This window comes from Drosophila tropicalis, unplaced genomic scaffold, assembly GCF_018151085.1.
Source record: "Drosophila tropicalis isolate 14030-0801.00 unplaced genomic scaffold, ASM1815108v1 contig_867, whole genome shotgun sequence".
Lineage (NCBI taxonomy): Eukaryota > Metazoa > Arthropoda > Insecta > Diptera > Drosophilidae > Drosophila > Drosophila tropicalis.
In genome coordinates this window covers 3,889,615-3,909,926 of record NW_027173362.1, presented here as the reverse complement: position 1 = coordinate 3,909,926, position 20,312 = coordinate 3,889,615, and the positions used below count along the sequence as shown (strand labels likewise).

The window sequence follows — 20,312 nt, the reverse complement described above, 5'->3', positions numbered from 1 at the left end:
TTCAATTGATCGTTAATTTCTTTAATTTTAGAATGACTTTAAAACCATAATGAAAATAACAAAATAAAATCAAATAAACAAATGATTTCTAAGAAATATTTTCACCGTTTTCCTTTTCCTTAATATCCTTAATACTATTCAATTTTAGAAATCCCTTAAAAGCATAAAAACTAAACTTAAAGGCAACTAAATTTACACTTATCGTCGTCCTTAACAACGAAACAAAAGTTGAAATGACAAGCAGATTGAGTAAGCTAACTGATATCTTTAATAGAGACCTTTAACAGACCCATAACCACATAAAGAGATTTGGAATTTTCCGTAATTTATTAGTATGTATTAATAAAAGGTATGTATTAGTACATATTATTAGACACATGCTGCAAATCTACTTTTAGTTTACATTTCTTGTTGTTTTTATAAGCTTTTTGACAATATGTTGATAGAACTTGAGTAGTTGTATATCACGGCCACTTTTATGGTTTTGGCAACACTGATCATGTTGGTAATCAATCGCTCACATCGATTATCGTGAATAAGACATATAACCTAAACAACAGAGTTTCAGTTTCACAGTGCAATTCTACAATTTAACGTGCTTCAATAGCGATTTCATAGATTTAATTGTCTTGTGAATTTTGATGTTTTACCATGAGATGGCTTTGCTAATCTCTACTGATCTCTAATATGGCAAGGGACTGTAATATGGATCTTTTTATTGAAATATACATTTTTAGTAAAGCTTAAATTTCGTTATAGTTATTTGTAAAGAAAGTTCAAATACATAAAGGTCTGAGTGGATCTTGAGCTGACTGTAATTATTATAGTAACTAACTGACCCCCAGATGCTTCACTTTCGATTGTCTCAAAAAATTGATAGAAATCTTCCATAATCTTCTTTACAACAGCCAACAAAAAAAGAAGCTTTGGACTATCATTAAGTAAGCTTGATCTTTCATTTACTATAGAATAGTTTTGGTTTCGAAAGTCGTCAAGGATTAAACTAAATAAGCTTATGCATAAAACTTTTTGAATTCTTAGATTGACCGACAGAAAGTGATCGAAAGATTCCAGTAGAGATAGAAAGGACTCCAATTCAACCTTACCTGCGCCAAGTTCACTAAAGTTAAAAATAAACTATCGATATTTCACCTACTGGATAAATTAAGCTTGATTTATGCTCCAACCTTTGGAAATTTTAATGATCATTGTCAAAGTTGTTAAGTTTTTGCTTGTCGTTGTTGTTTCTTACTAAAGACTTCCATAGAAAGAGAGTTTTTTACTTCAGGATGTGCTCGATAAACGAGTTTACTTACTACTACTCTGTTATGTTTTCCAAAAGCATTTTATGATTTCAATTGACATTTACATAGAAATTTGAACGAAATTGCAAAAAGTGAAGTTCATTAATCGATTTCTTAAATTCTCCTTCGATTAATTGTATGATTGAATAATCGATTCAAGATCTTCCCTGGAATAGAGATTAACTCTTTATTCTCATAAACTTTCGATCCAACTGTCTTAAGACAGTGGAATTGTGACAAAGTTTAATTGACCAACTACTGAAAAGGGACCGCGACTCCTGGCTTAGTCGAGTTATCAAGGGATATAACAGTTTATCTAAAAAGCAGTTTCCAAAGACCGCATTTTGGTGGGATATATTAAGATAATAAATCGAGGGCTTAGCGAGGATTTAATTAGTTGTGTGGGGGCAACAAAGTTAGACGTATTCAAAGAATCATTCATATATTTTCTGACCATGGATAATCAGTTTTTACTCCTCAAGAAAATATATGAAAAATATTGGTCTGGTTTTGTCGATGTTAACTCAAACGAATTACTCACTAAAATCATATGCCTAGACAGATCAGCCAACTATATAACATAGCTCCCATGCAAACAAAGTAAACAGTCCCTTTGAAGGACTTAACCAATCTCTGAATAAATATCATTTTTATCTGTTTTTGTCAGTAGGACACATCAAAAATATAGGTACATACATATAAGATGAGTCATCTTTTGCTCCTTTTTGACAACGACAATTTGGTCCCGCTATGACCATCTCCTTCTTCTAATGGTTCTCCTGATTTCAATGCCAATAGAATGGTTTAGACTCGAAAAGTTCGAGTTATATGGTTTGATTTTTCTCATAAACCAAAACAAACTTTAAGCGAATAATTTACCAACATTTAAATAAAGAATAAAGAGGACAAAGAAGATTTTTTTACCTTCAAAAGAAATAATTCGTACACAATTGAATTCTTGTTCTGTTGCGATTTCCAAGTAGAATTCAAAAGTTATGGGATTTAAAATCTATACACAATTTCAATTAATTTTTGGCTTATCGCATATCTGTCTCATTTGCGGATTATATCACATTTCTATCAAATCGAGAATGGAGAGAGAGAAGACCTCTGAGCCAATTTAAATATAATTCCTTATAATTCAATAGCAGCAACAGTAAAGACAATCGATTATTTAGGACCGAATAACGGACAGCAGAGAGTATATTCTCTCATATAAATTCAAATTGCCGGCAGTCAAGAGCAGACACCGACACACGTACGCATACACATGTACACACACACACACACCGCAATTTGAGGCCGGCTGACACCGACAGCAATTCAAGATACCTAAAATGCCCACACTCCCACAACCATGGCCAAAATTCGATTGTACCCCTCTTGCTGTCACCTTCACGTATATCTGTTCCTCTCTATCCCTCGAACACTCACATACACACACACACACACACACATACACATACAGAAACATTTGCTCTTTTGGTATTACCAAAAACTAATGTAAGTCACTTTGCCAGCTTAACAGCATTTGCCAAAAAGCTACCCAAGGCATTAGACCACTGTAGCTTGTGGCTACATCTGAGTCTGTGTGTGTGTAGCTGTGTGCATACATACATTAGTGTATGTGTGTGTGCGTTGAAAACCAAAATAACTCAATAAGTGAGTTACATGTTGTGAACCGAAATGTAAACACCATGAAGCAAATTCGGCAAAATAAGAAAAACGAAAAAGAGTAAAATGGAAAGTGTAAACTGAAAATTCATCGAGATGCAAACTCAATACACTGAAAGCAATCTATACTTTTTAAACACACACATACACACATATTTGTACCTCAGTTACTTACCATAATTATTCAAGGATTCACTTATATAAGCAATAGCTTTGAATTGATTGTGATTTGGTTAGCTTTAATGGTAATGACTTTGCTTTATTTTCATCTTGACTTTCTCGCTTTCTTTTCTTTCTAGAACATCTGTTCTCTACATATGCACAATTTCCTACAATTTTCTTGCCAAATATTTTCAATTCCAAATCCTCTTACCTAAATCTATGTCTATTGAACTTGTATTTCTTCTCTATCTTATTCCAAAACTTGAAATATAAATATTTAATTGACTTTTTCTTTAACAATATTGAATATCACACATACGCCGTGTGACTCCAAATGGAAACACTTTATATTAAAGGCAATCACTTCAAGTGATGGCATTTGAATTTCATTTCTTGCCGTGTTAAGGGATTGCAAAATTTTCACACCTTCCCGCAAAAAAGGGATGATGATGGCGGAAAAGGGGTTTATCAGTTTATGGCCATTTTCTGCTCAATTTTCAGTTGCAGAGACCAAAAGTCAACGGAGACGAAAATGAAGAGTCACAAGTACTTATTTTCAGACACAAGCACATCCACACCCACACCAATACACACACACATACACATGCACACACAAGATGTGTATGCATTGGCGAGGTGTATGCACACAAAATACACCATCTCGCAAAATGTTTATTACGGAAGTTCATATCCGGTTGCAGAAATTGGAAAGTGCACAAGCCGTAATAACATCGTTGTATGTACCCAAAATTCACCTGCCCTATCCATCTGACTTCCCCACTACCCACTACCCACTACCCAATACACATCGCACAATCTACCCATCTTGGTCTCGCTTTATATTTGTTATTGGCTAAGCAAAACAGCCAAAGAGACAGGAGGCCATCACCCATCTCTCTTTCCCAACGTCCCAGGGCAAAGCCCATAGTCTCGAGCCCCCAGAGATTTATGCAGTTGAAAGAGAATGCGCTCATATTGGCACAGATATATTCGTACATATGTACATACATATGTACATATCTGCATAATACATACTCGTACATAAATTTCGGAGCTTTTCGCAGACTATTTTTTTGTCTGTATACATATATTAAATAAATATCAGGATAAACAGGTGTGCCATCAAAACATCAACAACAACAGAAATTGTGATATCAAAATGATTAAAAAACATCACATCACAACGACCACAAATACTTATAGAAGTATATATTGCAGAAAATAAAGAAATTTCATGAGTTGACAAACTAAATGATCTATATCTTCAACATTTGAATTGCTCTCTCTTCCAAAACTATTTTGTCTACTTTTTGTTATAAGTTTTATCGAAATCTGTTTTCACTTACAATTAGTATTGAAAGCTATTAGAAAGCAAAGTTTTTAATTCGATTACAAGATGTCTTCTAAGAAAGTTTCTGTTTCTTTTAATGATAACTTTAGATATATTGAAAGTATCGAAAAGTGATATTCAATACTTTAATTTTAAATTGATTACATCTATAAGAGATCGAAAAGTCAGATTAATATTCATGTAAGAAATGGCAATGAGAGAGCAGTAAGAAGGAGTCTTATAGAACAGAAACCAGAGCATACGGTCGTCAAATAAGATGGGGGCGAAGTTGTGGAAGAAGTCATCTGAGTCGCACACCAATATACAAGTTTATTCTTAACAATAATCCAAACTCAATTGTTATCAGACAATTAAAATGTTAAAACACATAAATATAGTAAATCGATCGTTATCGGTAATCCATCACAACATTCATCTCAAATTATTTTGTACTGTTTTTTTTTTTTTTAAGAAATTCTTTCGTCTTTATTCTAGTGAAAAATATTAAGAGATGCATTGACGATGAAAGTGCTGAAGTGCTTAAAGTTTATGTTTCGAAATCGAACCTAAATGTAGATAGTATTTTCAAAGGCAATAGTATTAGGCAACTTCTGAGGAATATATAGTTAGGTAAGCTCTTAGATGAGGGACCTTATTTTTATTAGATAGCCAAGGTGTGATAAACTTCCCCCGCATAGAGTTTTGCTACAATTTGAACTTCTGTCTCTCTTTTGAAGAAAGAAGAGTTCGTTTTACAGAACATCACGGCACTGAAAGAAAAAGGTGGATAAAAAAAATGCAGCCCCTGGTCAAAGACAGACAGCATCAGCAAGGGAGGTCAACCCATTTGGATTAAATGAATGAAACAAGCTTGTAGAAATACAAAAGTCACAAGAATGATCATTTCAATAATTTTTCGATTTCTTTGAAAATTTGAGATAATTTTTAAACACACCCCTTATGTGTATAGATTTATATTTATATATTAAAAATTTTATGTTTGCACTTTCGAAATTCCCCTGCAAGATAAACACGTAAGTATGTATATATGTATGTATGTGAAAACTTGCATAAGTATAAATATTTTCCCGCTATGTAATCCTCCCTTTCTTAGCTCAGTTAACCTTCGTCACCTGAATGTAACAGAAAAAAAAAACGAAGAAGTATAAACGCACATGGCAAAAATTTACATTATGCATTAGACGTTCATAAGAAGGCAAATAAATCTGCGTAACAGGATGCATAGAGTGTGTGTGTGTGTGTGTGTGTGTGTGTGTGTGTGGGTGGGGGGTGGTTTCAGTATGTGCACCTGAGAGCGGTCTATGGCAATGCCAACGCCTATGCATCATCAACACCAGACATAAGTACAGCCAGCAGAGAGTACCAAGGGGCTTAGGGGGAAGGTAGCACCAGTTGTTCCTCTCGTTTTTCTTCCAATTGTTATAGTTGTTGTCTATAAGGATTTGCATATAAGACAACCAATGGAATTTGCCAAAGAGGAGAACGACAACCAGAGAACACACAAGAAACACAAAAAACAATAACAGACTGAAAGAAAAATAAAGAAACAACAAAACAACAAACAAAACATGTTAAAAGAAATCGTTGAGCCAAAGAGCACAAGTTAAGGCTATAAACCAGCCAGACACACACACGTACACATATTAAGCTGGGATTCCATTATAAGAATGTACATACATATATCTGGTGGTAATATATATCCTTAACCATAATCCAATTGCACATTCCTTTTCTTATTTTTAAGGACACCCATTCAATAGTTTTAGTTAGTATATCATTTATAAAAGACTTTTAAAAGGCTGCAAATGCTGAAGATGCTCATGATATCCACTAAAATCTAAGATTTCTGATTTTAAAATGATTCACAATAAAACTGCTCAGATATTTGTAACGCAGAGAAATAGATGTATCCGATCCCAGAAACTATATACATTCTGAAGTCGATAAAGCCATCTTTGTCTTTGCGTTTTAACTTCATGCCCCAAATTAGAAAGCTACTGGAATGACATTCGACACTTAAGCTTAAGATTGAGATTGAGTGTGACAATTCGTCGGATCGAAGTTGTATAACAAATCACAGAAATATCTTACAATCAGTAGAAATATAGAAATATCTTATTAAAGTAGTCTTAGTGATAAAGATTTGGAAAGCAGCAGTCCTCGGTAGATGTCTAATTGAAAGTGAGCCCAAGTTAGCTTCTTTCTCGTTTAATTTAAGTATTTGCTTAATTACTTAAACACTTTGTCAGATGTGATTCATAACTGGCAATTTCCTTGTGACTAAAACGAAAATTGCGTAGCATTTGTAAACTATTGGACTGACTCTTTATTTGGCTGTCTGTTATTTAGTCATGCCCATACACGTCATCATCATCGTCATCATTATCGAGAGAAAACAGTACATACATATACATACATACATATATACATATTGGTAAATTACCCAATCAAATCTTGACAGCTTCAGACAGTTGACTACCTTGTTAACATTCCTCACTAATTGCACTCACTTCAAAAGCCGAATAGGCAAGAAGTAATGGAGGGTGAACGATGGATAAGGATGATATGGTAACAGATCAAAATGGTCTGACATAGACTGTGTGGGCGTGGAGGGGGAGGATACAAGATGATTTGTCAACTTGTCCGGCTTATTGTTAGATAATCTCAGCTACTTTCGTCATTTGCCGATATATGATCAATAATAAATGGCTACCGTAAACAAAATTGTATGTGTCATAGCCCAAAATGACGTCAAAGTCAAAGAAAGTTAGTAACAATATGAAAATATTTAAATCAATCATATGGTATTATTTAAGTTACATATTTATTTATATTATTATTTATTGTGCGGCCTCTTTCCTCATTGTTATTATTGAGAAGTTTTTTCCCCCTTTTCTTTTCTTTTTTGCTGTTACACATATGTACATATGTATATGTAGGTACGCTTCTTATCGGGCAAAGGTAAACTTGTGGTCAAATTAGATAAAAGCAAGAAAGAAATATAAACGAATTGACAACGCATTGTATATACCCTAACATTGTATCTAAAGATTGATTGCAGCATTAGCAAGTTGAAAGATATGAGATACATATGTGCCCATCTCTGGTCGATTCTAAAGATATCGGGTAGGGCATAGGACATTCAGCTTGGCCGAAGTCTTAAACATTTCGATTTAACACATAATTGATTACATAAATCAAGAAATACCATGAAATTGCAAGTTGACAGACTTTTTTTATTATTAACTTATCATGGACGTAGGCGATGCCAGAAAGAACTTGTAAACCTTTTTATAAAATGACATTTCAATTTATGATTTACATATTTCATTTCAGTTAATCAAATGAGCAGGTTCGAGGCTCGAATATTCTGTTAACTGAGAAGACATGTAATTGATGAGAAACTTGTAATTTTATCAATTTAATGTAATCCTTATTTTTAAGGCTACGCCCATGTTGGAGGAGGGTGGGGACAGCTACTGTATCGCTATCTTGTGGGCCTTCTAGTTTTGTTTACAAAATTATTAACCAAAATCAAAGAGTCTCAAGAGCAGGAGCGGACTTTTTCGATTGAGAATAACTTTTTTGTTCAATACGATTATAATGCCAAGTCAAAAGAGTTTGAAGAAAGGATTCATCTATTTGCAGAATCTTTCCAAGAGAGACTTTAAACGAAATATAATTTAAACACAAAAAACTTCTTGAATCCGTCACCGTGTTGTCGCCTACTTTTTTTTTTTTTTGGATAGTCATTATCATTGTCTAGCAACCTTTTGTTAATATCGTAGAACAAATGAGGCAACTTGCCACAAAAATTAAGTATACGACAAAGACAATACACATACGTACATTCATATGTATGAATGTATATGTTAGGGGGATGACATCAAATGATAAGAATCGATTCTTTAGTATAACAAAATAAAAATTTAGTTAACAGTTTTCTAGTCAACAGCTAACAGTTTAATAATTGTAAGTCTAAAGCAAAAACAATCAACATAAAGAAACAACAAAATAAATATATATAAATATATATATTAAAAGATTTAATTGGTTTTCCAATTCATGCTGGAACGGCATAGTGAAATCAGATACGAAAGAATGCCATCGGTCACTTTCAGGTAATTTTATTTTAAATTTAAAAAGAAAAAACAAATCAATTTTAACCTTGGACTACAAGAAACGCATTTCCATGTCATCGAATTGGTAGATCAAACGATTAACAATTAGCAGTTATCTCTCTATTTTTGGCATGATGCAAACGTTTGTGCAAAAAATTAAGTTAGACTTTCGAAATTCACACACACACACACATACACTGGTAACCCCCTATGAGAAAGAGGTGAAAAAGTCAAAATATCTATTGTGTTTAAATAAAATCAAAGAGCTATGACTAAGCTGGGCGAAAGCGTAAAGAAATTATCTAATAACTTTTTGTTGCTGTTGACCATGAAATCACTTTGTATGATAAATTTTTATGGCATTGCCACCTTAAACGCACTTGGAAACAACCAGTGCAAGTGTTATATTGGCAAAAGTGCTTACAAAACAACATGGACTTAAAAATGCTCTAAAATTTTGGACCTAAATGGTAATTGATTACTTTGCGGAAACACATAAATAGGTCACACTTTTCAAAATACCAATTGAGGCACAACATTATTGCGGTTTTTTGTCCTAGTCACAATGTCAAATTCAATTTTAAAAGTTTTGAGAAGAAACTTGGATATAAGCTCCTAAACGAAAAGGGGTACTTAGAAACGAAGGCGGACAATTCAAACCTTAAAAACACTTCCATTTTGGTGGTGATTTGAGAATAAAGTATTTCTATTATTTCATTTTCAATTCACATGAAGTTTCCTATTGGGTAGATATTGACTATATTATTCGGGGTTGTTATTTTTAAAACTATAGTACAAATTTTACGACAAATAATAAGTTTATTATATCTCGACACTTAATGATAATCAAAATAAAAATCACTAGTTTATATCATTAGTAAACCTCTGCATTACAGATGTGTCTACAATAACAAGCCATAATGTCAGGGAAATTAAATAAGTTCATTTTTCTGAAGCACGGATTTTAAGATATTCGTCAAAAGCTAGTTTTTTGGGCACATGAATTAAAGACTGCTATATATAACATTATTTTCCAGGCACATATATAGATATATATATCTCACATGAATTGGAAGGTACTTAATTAACATATGTGCAAATTGTGACCAACTGAAAAATTGTAATTTCAATAAACAAAATTTGCTAAAACTTGCCTTAAGAATCGAGGTGAAAGATATTATATAAACGAGTAGTTGTAGCTAAAGATCATCAACATCGGTTAAGTGATTCACAAATTAAAGGCTAAAAACTAAAAAGACTTGGGAAGTTTTTAAACTATTAAACTTCTTAAGCTAAAAGTATGAATCATGGCATACTTTTGGTCTATCTCAGGTCAGACACGTCTTTAATGTGATTTGTTTCTGTGTATATGTTGACATATGTATTTAGTGGGTTCCATCATGACATACTAAAATCTGTGTACAAACTTCGTGTTGAAAATCTCTTACAATATCTTTAATTAGTTATATGATGATCTGTAATAAATGAGACAAAACCGAGAGCAAGATTCAAAACGTAAGATCAGCAATTAGGAAGTCAATTCTTATTTATCGTTTTCTCTAATTTGAAGATCACTTGGTTGTTAGTATAGTTAGGTAATATTCGACAAAACATATATATATATGTAGAGATAGGTAAATGCAGTTGCTAATTGTGGCATCTAATTGAAATTGTTATGCCTAAACAGCAATTAGAATCAGTTAACAATAATGATTTCAGAGGGCAGATAAACCTAACTATATATAGATACATACATATGTATATATATCACATACTTGGGAGATAAGGCAACAGCATCTAACTTGACTTAAGATATGTTCAATATTTGTTAAGCAGAGATAAGATTTTGTCTGGCCCCGGCCATGGTAATAAATAACATTCTCAACCTATTGACATCTTTTAGTTGAGTACGGTAGACAATATAAACGAGACGATAACTCTCTCGATCCAAGTTGGTCATAATAAATAAGTGGGTGTAATATTCCAAGTATAATGCAACATGTTGAAGAACAATATAAAAACTAATTGTTGTCGTTGTTTTCGTTGTTTATTTTCTGATGAATAACCGGTAATGGGTAAATAGACTTGCAATTGTGTTTATTATAGCTTCATCTACACGACGAAGAACCGAATCAGTGGAAATGAATCTCAATAGAAATGTGAAAAACAAATTCCTCTCTGTGTAAACACATAAATTTATTTATGTAAGTGTCTGGATAATACAAAAAAAAAAAAAAAAATAATAATAAATGTGAAGAGCAAAAAGCTAATAACAGACGCTAATCAACTAGCCAAACGCCGTCGCCGCCGCCGTCTCGCAGATAGATAGCACTTGGGCATGAACTCAAAACTGGAGCTCTGCTCTACTCTACTCTGCTCTGCTCTGATCTGCTCCACTCTACTCTGGAGTGCCAAACCAATCTGTCTCAGTTGCCATAACCCTATTGTGCTCGAAATATCACAGTCGCAGAAAATTTTCACATAGTCTGATCAGTTGTTTCGGTGGTTTCGGTGTCGGATCCCGTTCTACGTTTTACTTTTTTCTCCGATCTCGTTTCTAAGTTTATTTGATATACATATAGAATTTTTGTTTTGAGTTTTAGGCGCGTGTGCCCCTGCCGGTTCCCCATTTGACATGTCATTAAACAATTTAAATACGAACGGTCTCTACGATGAGCCGATTAATCTGTGGAAAACGAAGCAGCGCGTTCATTACCGAGATGATGTGGTGGCAAGGCAAAGAAAGTGCGTTGCAGTTACAAATCGACCATCCACCCACCCACTTACTCTACAACCCACACCACCCGCTGGGTGGTTGCCCAGCACCAAACGTCCACAAAAACACACACACATACACAAGTTCTCAAACACCTTCCTAAAGGGGAACAAAGGAATATTTCAACAATATTTAACAAAATGATCGTGTAACTATAATTTTTAATTAATTTAAATTTCTTATGGAATCAAGGCTATAGTCAAATATTATAATTATATCTAGGAGAGACTTGCGACTTCAGAAAATTAAAAAAAGTGACTAAGCGACATAAATTTTCAAAACTTTAAAAGTCTCCAACTAAATTAATTTTAGCGTAAATAATATGAAATTTATTGTCATCAGCAACTTTATCTTTCATATTATCTAAATCTGCTTTGTTTTGTGACAAAATTTGCAAAATTGTTTCTATTTGATTCAAAACCTAAGGTATCCCAAGAGAACCTAAGAGAAAGTATTGCCAGGACACCGACCATACAGTTCTATTTAGTTTGATCAAACCCTCCCTTAGGTTTTTTCTTCCTCTAAGTTTTCTTCTAGAGGTAAAACGCCTTTTCTTTTCTTCATCTGATCCAATTTTAACGATTTTCCTGCCCTTTTTTGTTGTTTCATAATTGTTTTTCAATAGATTAATGAATGATTTGGATTTGGCATAGTGCAACATCATCGAAAGGTATTTTGGATCTTGGAATTTTAGATTTTGTGTTCAACTTTTTTGCTTCTGAAAGAGATTTTTGAAAGAGATTTTTGTATGGGAATATTAAAATTTACACCATTTTTTGACTGTCATTGTCAACTCTTACGATTCAATTTTCTTTTCAAGAACAATCAATTTATAAAAGTTATAACTGTGATAATTGATACAACATGATACTTGATAATAATGATTTCTCAGTATGTTTCAATGGTAATTAGTTTCGCTTAGATTTCTTGAAATATTCCATCTGTAATCTGTATTATATTGCAGAGTCGAATCCAATTGATCCAGTGTAAATCAAACTGGCACTAGATAATTCCGGATCTATACAAATTTTACCACAAAGAAATTGAATATAAAAAAACCAACGACTAACCGCAAAGAAAAGAAATCTGGTTGACTCTTACATATGAATTTGTTTATGAATATTTGCAACTTTATTGATAAGAAATTCCATTCAAGAAATCTTGATTTCAATGGAGCTGCAATCTGTTATCAAGAATAGAGAGAAATGTGATTGAGTTAACGTTAATTAAAGTCGCTTGAGGAAGCTAATCCTCAATCATGTTTGGTCTTTTGTGCAGTTGCGTAAACAAATTGATATTTAACTGTTTGCCAATGTGATAGGAGGAAGTAAAAGTCAAAAAGGCCGTGTAATAGTTGAAATGCCGCACACGACTTTATCAAGGGATTTTGATAAAAGCAAGAATCGTATCTATATCTATTATGGTATACATATATATATGAATATGTATAAATTGAAGGTGATCACTTGATGTTTACCAGAACAACAACAACAACAACACCAACAGACTACAACGAACTATGCCCCATTATGTGATTGATGATCAGACAAATGAATGACTATCTGTCTGTCTGTCTGTCTGTCTATCCATGTGCAGTTTATCAGGTGAACACGCGCTGCACTCTGAAAATGTGATAAACCAAAGAAAAAGAGCTTACCTAAAAATCAATTTGGCAAACAAAAGGAAAATCAATCAAAAAGCCATCAAAGAAAACCAACCAGGGCCACGGCCAATCAGTTTGACCAAAATGTGACGTAGAATTTTTGTGATGGGTCTAGAAGTCAGTTCACATCGGAACTTTAAACGGAGCAGTTCTAATCGGAAGAAGGACCTTTAACAAAACTATAAAAGAAACGACATCGTGGGTGTGCGTGTGTGTGTGTGTTTTGGTGGGCGTGTGCGGGTGGGTGTGTCTTGATGTTCATTATATCTGAATCTCGTAAATAGCAATCAGATATCAACCGATAGCTGTGAATATATCACCATAAAGCAACCAAAGAAATCGGCATCCTTTTCACGTCTACCACCATCAGCTCACTCATTACCGGGTACTCCACCTCATTATCACGGAGGCAGCGGCAACAGCAACAACAACAACAACAACAACGCCATAATACGTTTCGCTCGTACCTCCTGCGATCATTGTGGCCATCATAATATACCAGTTATGTCGCATCCGATCTCCCCGCTAGCCAAATCGCAAACGAATCTGGAGCTGGTCGAACATGCCAGCCAAAGACAGGCCCTTCTGCCATTGCCCAGCATTGGCATTCATCGTGATGATTCTGCATGCACCATACAAGTGTCGCGACGGCCATCCATATTGTTGCAGGAGATATTGACGCAAAGGCCGCCACTTTTTGGTGGTCGCAAGGATAACAATGGGTTCCTAACAACACGCAACTTAAAAAATCACGGGTACAATATGCACAAATTTATGCCAAAGATTGCACAAAACATTTTCAGTCATTTCAAGGACATTACTTACCTCACTGAACATTCTATATTTCTCTCTCTTTCTCTCCCTTAAAGAAACCTACAAGGAACGGCTAGTGGCAGTACAGCAACCATCAATTTTCAGAGTGGCACTGCAAGTGCCAGAAATGGTTCAACAGCCTATGATAATGGGGCTAAAAGTTTTCAGGCCAAACAGCAAAAAGAAAAGAATCGTCGCACGGGCAAGTAAGTTCAAGAAACAAAAGGATAATTGAAAGAACCGAATCTCATTATGTTATTTATTTCTACTTGTACAGCGATGCCATCAGTTCGGCTCTATCGGCCACATATTGCAAACTTTTGGTCCTACTTGGCGTGTGTCTGCCCATTACCGAAGTAATATCCGATCAAATACCAACCTATGTCTATCAGGGCTTCTATGTTTATCTCTATGCTGGGAGCATTCTATTTGTCATATTCCTCTATATAAGTGCATTTCGTAATCGTTCACTATTCAATGCATTGAAGGACTTTCGTAAGTATAAAGAAAGAATAATCAATTAGATTAGACTTGGGCTGATTGGTCAAGTGCAAGGGCGGAGTTTTGGTGCCGCATTAAACATGCAACATGATAAGCAGCCCCTACGAGTCTCTCCCTTACAAAGTGCCAAAGAAAAAAGATTCGAAATGCATTCTTAAAAACTCTTAACTTTGGGAATTCGTGACTGTAGCCAAATTTTAGCCGATTTTCAACAACGATGTCTCATTTTAATGCTTTTATCCCTTTAAGCAACAAACTAATGAATCTTTGAAGAGGTAAAGCAATTCTGATAATTCTCTCCTGCCCTTAGATCTGCTCCCTTCGAAAATCCACGAATTTTCTAGATACCCCAGAAATGGGTTCTAGATTCGTCCATAACTAAATACATACAATGGTGGTCACAAAGTTAGCAAGTTTCTTGTATTTGATCTCTGATTCTGCGTTTCTCGACTCCCAAATAACATAATAGAGAAATTCTTTCCCTGATTTCCTTCATTTTCAGCTGAACAAATGCTTAGCATGTCCTTTTTGAAATGTTTAATATTATAGATATAGTTATGTACCCTCTGAAGATTGGGGAAACCGAATGAACTGTAAATTAATCATGGGTTGATTGTTTAGATATTGGATGAAGATGGTTTAAGGGATCGATAACATTTGTTTCAACTGTAACTTCTATTATTCTATTTTTCAGATGAGAAGAACAGCAATGTTCATCTCAAGCATAAGGTCACACATTTTGGCAGCTTCTATTTGCGAGTGGGAGCCATTGCCTTTGCCATTGGAACAATGGTTTACTCGGGCCTGGAATTCGGGCAGTTTTTTGAGCTAAATGGCCATGCCGGTTGTCACGATGTTTTTGTGGCCATCACACCGATTTGCCGCATGATCCTGTGCATTGCCCAGGTGCAGTTCATTTTTCTGAATACCACCTATATGGACATGGCCAGGCACAAGGTGACCTCACGGTTCGGCCTGATGCATATGGTGGCCACCAATCTGTGCGAATGGTTGTATGTCCTTGTCGAGGAGACGAAACATGAAATATTTCACATTAGCCAACACGATGTAGATCCAGCTCACGATATGGTTATGCACGGCAACAATCCAGCCACCACAGATTGGTCAGCGGTGAACGCCTCGCTGCATACACATGTGGCCAATCATTCACACAATGCCCTGACCACCGTGTCCACCATAGCGGCCAATATAACAGTGGTGCCAACGGCAGCCACTTTCAATGGTTGTTCCCGCACCACCATAATGGGTAATCTGGTGCAGCAATTGTCGCCATTCCTTTTCCCCTGCACCATTGAGTACTCGTTGATCTGTGCTGTCATTTTGTTTGAAATGTGGAAGACTGTCAAATCGATACCGGACATTGACAAGACGCGAAAGAACTCGGTGAAGCCAGTGACCCAGAAGCCCGCCCATCATTTCTCAGTGGATTGCTCGCAGTCGCATAAAGGACTCTTCTTTGGCATCCTAATCATTGTGATGACCATTATATCGATGATCATGTATTTTGTGCTCTACACTCAGCCGGGCTATGAGCTAATTGCCACCCAGGAGGTAACCCTTTGGGAGACATTTATGTACTTTATGTGCGGCACGGCAATTATAACAGGTAACAGCAACTAACTAGTCAATCTCACCAATGGAGTTCAACTATATCCCTTTCTGACTTCTAGGCATGATACTTATGCGGGATTTGCGTTTTGTCAAAGACACCAGCGACGAGCATCATTCCATGGATCTGGACAATCTACTGTTGGTGGTGGCACAGACTGGCGTCTATTTGTATGGCATGTTCAGCATATTGGGCAGCTATTTTGCCAAATGGGACACTGTGCCGGATCGCGTTGAAGGCATCATTGCCGAGGTGTTTGGCGTGGCCCAGACATCACTGCAAACCATGTTCATACTCCATGCCAGCCATCGTCGGTGCAAGGGGGCCAAACAGGTGCGACGCAAGCCAGGAAGGGAGATAATCACTTTCCTATTGGTGGCCAATATAGCCATTTGGTTCGTCAACACGCTAATCAAGGGACGTGCCGTGTTCCGTGAGACGCATCTGGAGTTCTTTGGTGTCTGGGGCTGGACCATTATCACTCACATATCGATGCCCTTGGCCATTTTCTATCGTTTCCATTCGACAATTTGTCTCTTTGAGGTTTGGAAAATAACCTACAAGGCCAAGGCTCATTAGTTCTAAATCGTAATCCGAATGATTGTAATAAATTTCATTCCCCATCTGTGTTTTTTTTTTTTTTTCTTTTTTTTGTCTCTCTCTCTCTCTCTCTCTCTCTCTCTCTGATTTCTTGTTTCATTCAATAAGCTAAACTTAAGTAAACGAAATAGCTACAATTAGATCTGTAATTTATTCAAAAACAAACAAAAATAAATTTGTTTTATTAAAAGACTATCCTTATTTGATAATATCGATCGAAGCTATGGAAGTCAATATATGTTCTGTGGACATTGGAGCCAAAAAAGGAAAAGTGCACATCCAGACCATCAAGTTTCGAGAACTAAACTTCAATTCGACTCCAAGTCTTTGCTTAGTCATTTAAAAGGATCAGCATATGCTAAGGGCCCCGAAAAGTCCGAAAATTTTAATAAGATTTTTCATGACTAAAAGTTCGATTCATTGTTTTGAGCAAAAACTGGTAAATAGACAAAAAAATAGACATTCATTTGGAAAATTTCAACAAAAATGTGAATTCTCGAAGTTGTAGCTCTTTTTTATGTTAGTTACGGTAAATATAAACTTATGTCTTCAAAAGGAAAAAACAGCAAAGTATTTCATTAAATTTTGTTCAATAAATTTCATAAAAGCTCGAAAACTAATTTGCCACAAAAACGTAAGTCGATCAGAGCCCATTTGAAAAAAAAAAATATACCACTTCAATCAACATACAGAACCATTCTGAAATTGGTTAGAAATTGGTCAAAATACAAAAGTTAAAATTAAAAAATAGGTAAATTGATAAAAAATTGCCCGATTATCATTCCCGATTTCTGTTCTAAGTTTCATATGGGAAATTAAATTAACTAAAGGCCCCGCGCTGGTTTAATCCGGCACTGCTCCAAGGACTTCATCATGATCTAAGTGTCTTAAGGATTCAAAGACTTCAAGGAGCACAAAAGGACCTCCTGTTGTTTTTTTTTTTTTGGTTAAAAATTGATTCATTTAAATTGCTCTCATCGTATTTATTTCACCCATACTGGCCCAATTACATTATCATCTTGTGTTTGTATTATTATTTAATATTATTAATTGTTAAATTATTATTTTGAATTTTAATTGGTTTTTATACTACAGTATGTATATATAATATATATATCATTACTTTGGTTTTTTGTTTGTTTGGTTTTTGCAATTACTTTTTTCTGTGTGTTCTTTTTTTGGATCAAAAAAAAAATGTAATAAATAATAATTAATAACATAAATAAATACTTTTCGCATTTGACTTGATTTCTGATTAAAATCTTAAAGTTTTTTATTTTAATTTATTTTTTTTTTTTTAGATTTTTAATGGATCTACAAGAAACTGAAATTATATCATTTAGTTTTTTGTTTACTTATTTGATTTTGCTGTTATTTTTGTGTGTGTTTTTTATTTAATCTTTTTTTCCTTGGAATAGCTTATAATTGTTTGCATTTTTGTTGTTTTTTTTTTTTTTTCATTTAAATTTTGTTAAATTTGTTCGTTTTTGAATAACTTTAACTGTGACGTGTTCAATTCTTTTAAATCTTTGTTGTTTCTCAAATTTTTTGTCATTTTTTATTTTGTTTGCCTTTATATTTCATTTCATAATAGTATATTGTATTTGTATTTTAGTGTTTGTTTTTTTTCTTTTTTGTTTTTGCTTAGGTTCAAGAAATTGTTGTTGAATGAAAAAAAAAAAAAAAAGTTTCTTTCTCTTTTTGAGTTTTAATTTGTTTATTTGTGTATTTGTGTGTGTGTGTGTGTGTGGGTGTCGGTGTGTGGGTGTGTGGGTGGGTGTATGGGAGGATAACATATTATACTTTTGAGAAGAACAATTCTAGATTAATTTCGAGTGACAATCGCTTTAAATCATGATACAAAGACAGAAAGTCAGATAAAGAATAGAAACAAGTTTCATGGAAATTCATCGATCGGAATTATTTTTGAGGCAGATCTTTTTTCCCCACTGTCACATATATATATATATATATATATATTTTTACTGGAATCAGTTTCTTCTTTTCTTTAAAACAAAATCTAACGAAGTAATTGAGTTCATTTTCTAATTTGAAATGTTAAATGAACAATCTAAAGAATATATTTGTTAATCATTATTCAATCTAAAGCGAAGTGTGATCTATGCAAGATATCTACTTATAGATATGGAGGATATATGATAGCTATTCAGATTTAAGTGCATTATGCTGACCTCTATCTCTGTATCAGGGCAATTGACATCTGTTTGAATTAGGAAATCGTGTGGAATATATCTAAGTATATGGTATCTATCTAACCTATGCTATTGCAGTAAAATGAGAAACTGAAATATACATACATACATATATGTATATATATATATATATATAGTAATATTTGAAATCTAAAGAAAATTCTTTTGTACTACAAGTGTATGTATGTATGTATGTATGCTTGTTTGTATGACTCTTTAAGTATTCTATATAATACCATACAAATAACAAGTGTCAAGATTCAATATCTTAGAAATGGAGATACAGAAGTTTCATTCCAACAATTTCTTATTTGAATTATCTAATGAATATATCTCTCTGTGTGTGTGTGTTTTATATCGATTTCATCTAATTGTGTAATAAAACTTTATATATGTTTAATAAGTATGTGAGAAGCTTTCAAAAGGCTACAATTGGTTAATGCTGCAATAGCATAGTTAGAGGTTCAAAGTTCATTCTTTCATATTAATAATCAAGATGATGCTGAAGATGGATTTGTTCTCAAGATCGTTTTCACATTTCAGATCTATTGGCTGACAATGGATTATATTTGCCTTTTCTCTCTCTAAATATATATGTATGTGTGTCTGTGTGTATGTATGTGTAGCTATATATATATAATCTTCAAGTCGAGCTAGTTTCATTTATTTGTTCTTTCTGTTCGTGTTGTTGTCCAAAAATGCGCACTGGGCGGAGGGCGGGACCAACTAATTAATATACATTTAATTATAATTTTAATTAATAATAATAATATAAGTATGCATGTATGTAGGTAAGTAAGTAAGTAAGTAAGTAAATGTATGTATAAACAGTTTTTCTACACTGCAAAAAAAATTAAATGTTTGGAAGTACACCTTTGCTTTTTTCTTCGTTTAGTTTTTCGTTTTTGTCTTGTATGTATTATTGTATGTTTAAAACTAGAATCCAAAACGAAACGAGAGAAAACACAAAAACTTTGTTCTACAATTGATCTTTTATATAGTCTTTTTGGTTTAATTTTTCGTTTTTTTTTTTTTTTTTTGTTTTCCTTCTTTTAGCATTTTGCTAATTTTACGAAATTACAAATTTTTGTTGAAAATTTTTGTATTGTCCTATATGTATATATGTACATACATATATATATATATATATATATGTGTATATACATATATATAAACGCAAACTATTCTGTCAAGATAAAGTTCCACCCAGAACAAGAAGCATTAGAAGGCAATAAAGAAGACAAAAGAAGATAATATCTTCCGATCTATATATTGGTTTTGACGTACATATGTAACTAAACTAAAGTTTTTTTTGTATGGCCAAACTTTGTCATGAAATATTCAGCTACTAATAACTAAATTCAAAAGTCCATTTTTATATCCCTGCAAACTTTGAATCATATCTAAAAAAAAAAAATACCCACTGGACTAGGAGTTTTTCGATACAACGAGACAAGGATATATATGTATGTATGTATGTATATCCAGGTGGTTGTTATCTGTG

General features: G+C 33.9%; 1 protein-coding gene across 3 annotated transcripts; it reads left to right on the top strand.

The window, feature by feature from the left end:
• The first annotated feature begins 8,488 nt into the window (after positions 1–8,488).
• On the top strand, positions 8,489–16,792 carry OtopLb (Otopetrin-like b). 3 transcript variants are annotated; one of them, XM_068298422.1, is made up of 6 exons: positions 11,080–11,357; positions 13,336–13,806; positions 13,921–14,070; positions 14,142–14,359; positions 15,060–15,992; positions 16,057–16,792. In XM_068298422.1, exons 1-6 carry the CDS (start codon positions 11,248–11,250, stop codon positions 16,572–16,574), a joined length of 2,400 nt encoding a protein of 799 aa, XP_068154523.1. In that variant the 5' UTR covers positions 11,080–11,247; the 3' UTR covers positions 16,575–16,792. The 3 variants fall into 3 exon arrangements, with proteins under 3 accessions (XP_068154525.1, XP_068154523.1, XP_068154524.1); XM_068298423.1 differs by lacking the exon at positions 11,080–11,357 and adding an exon at positions 11,400–11,536; XM_068298424.1 differs by lacking the exons at positions 11,080–11,357; positions 13,336–13,806 and adding an exon at positions 8,489–8,612.
• Positions 16,793–20,312: the final 3,520 nt, after the last annotated feature.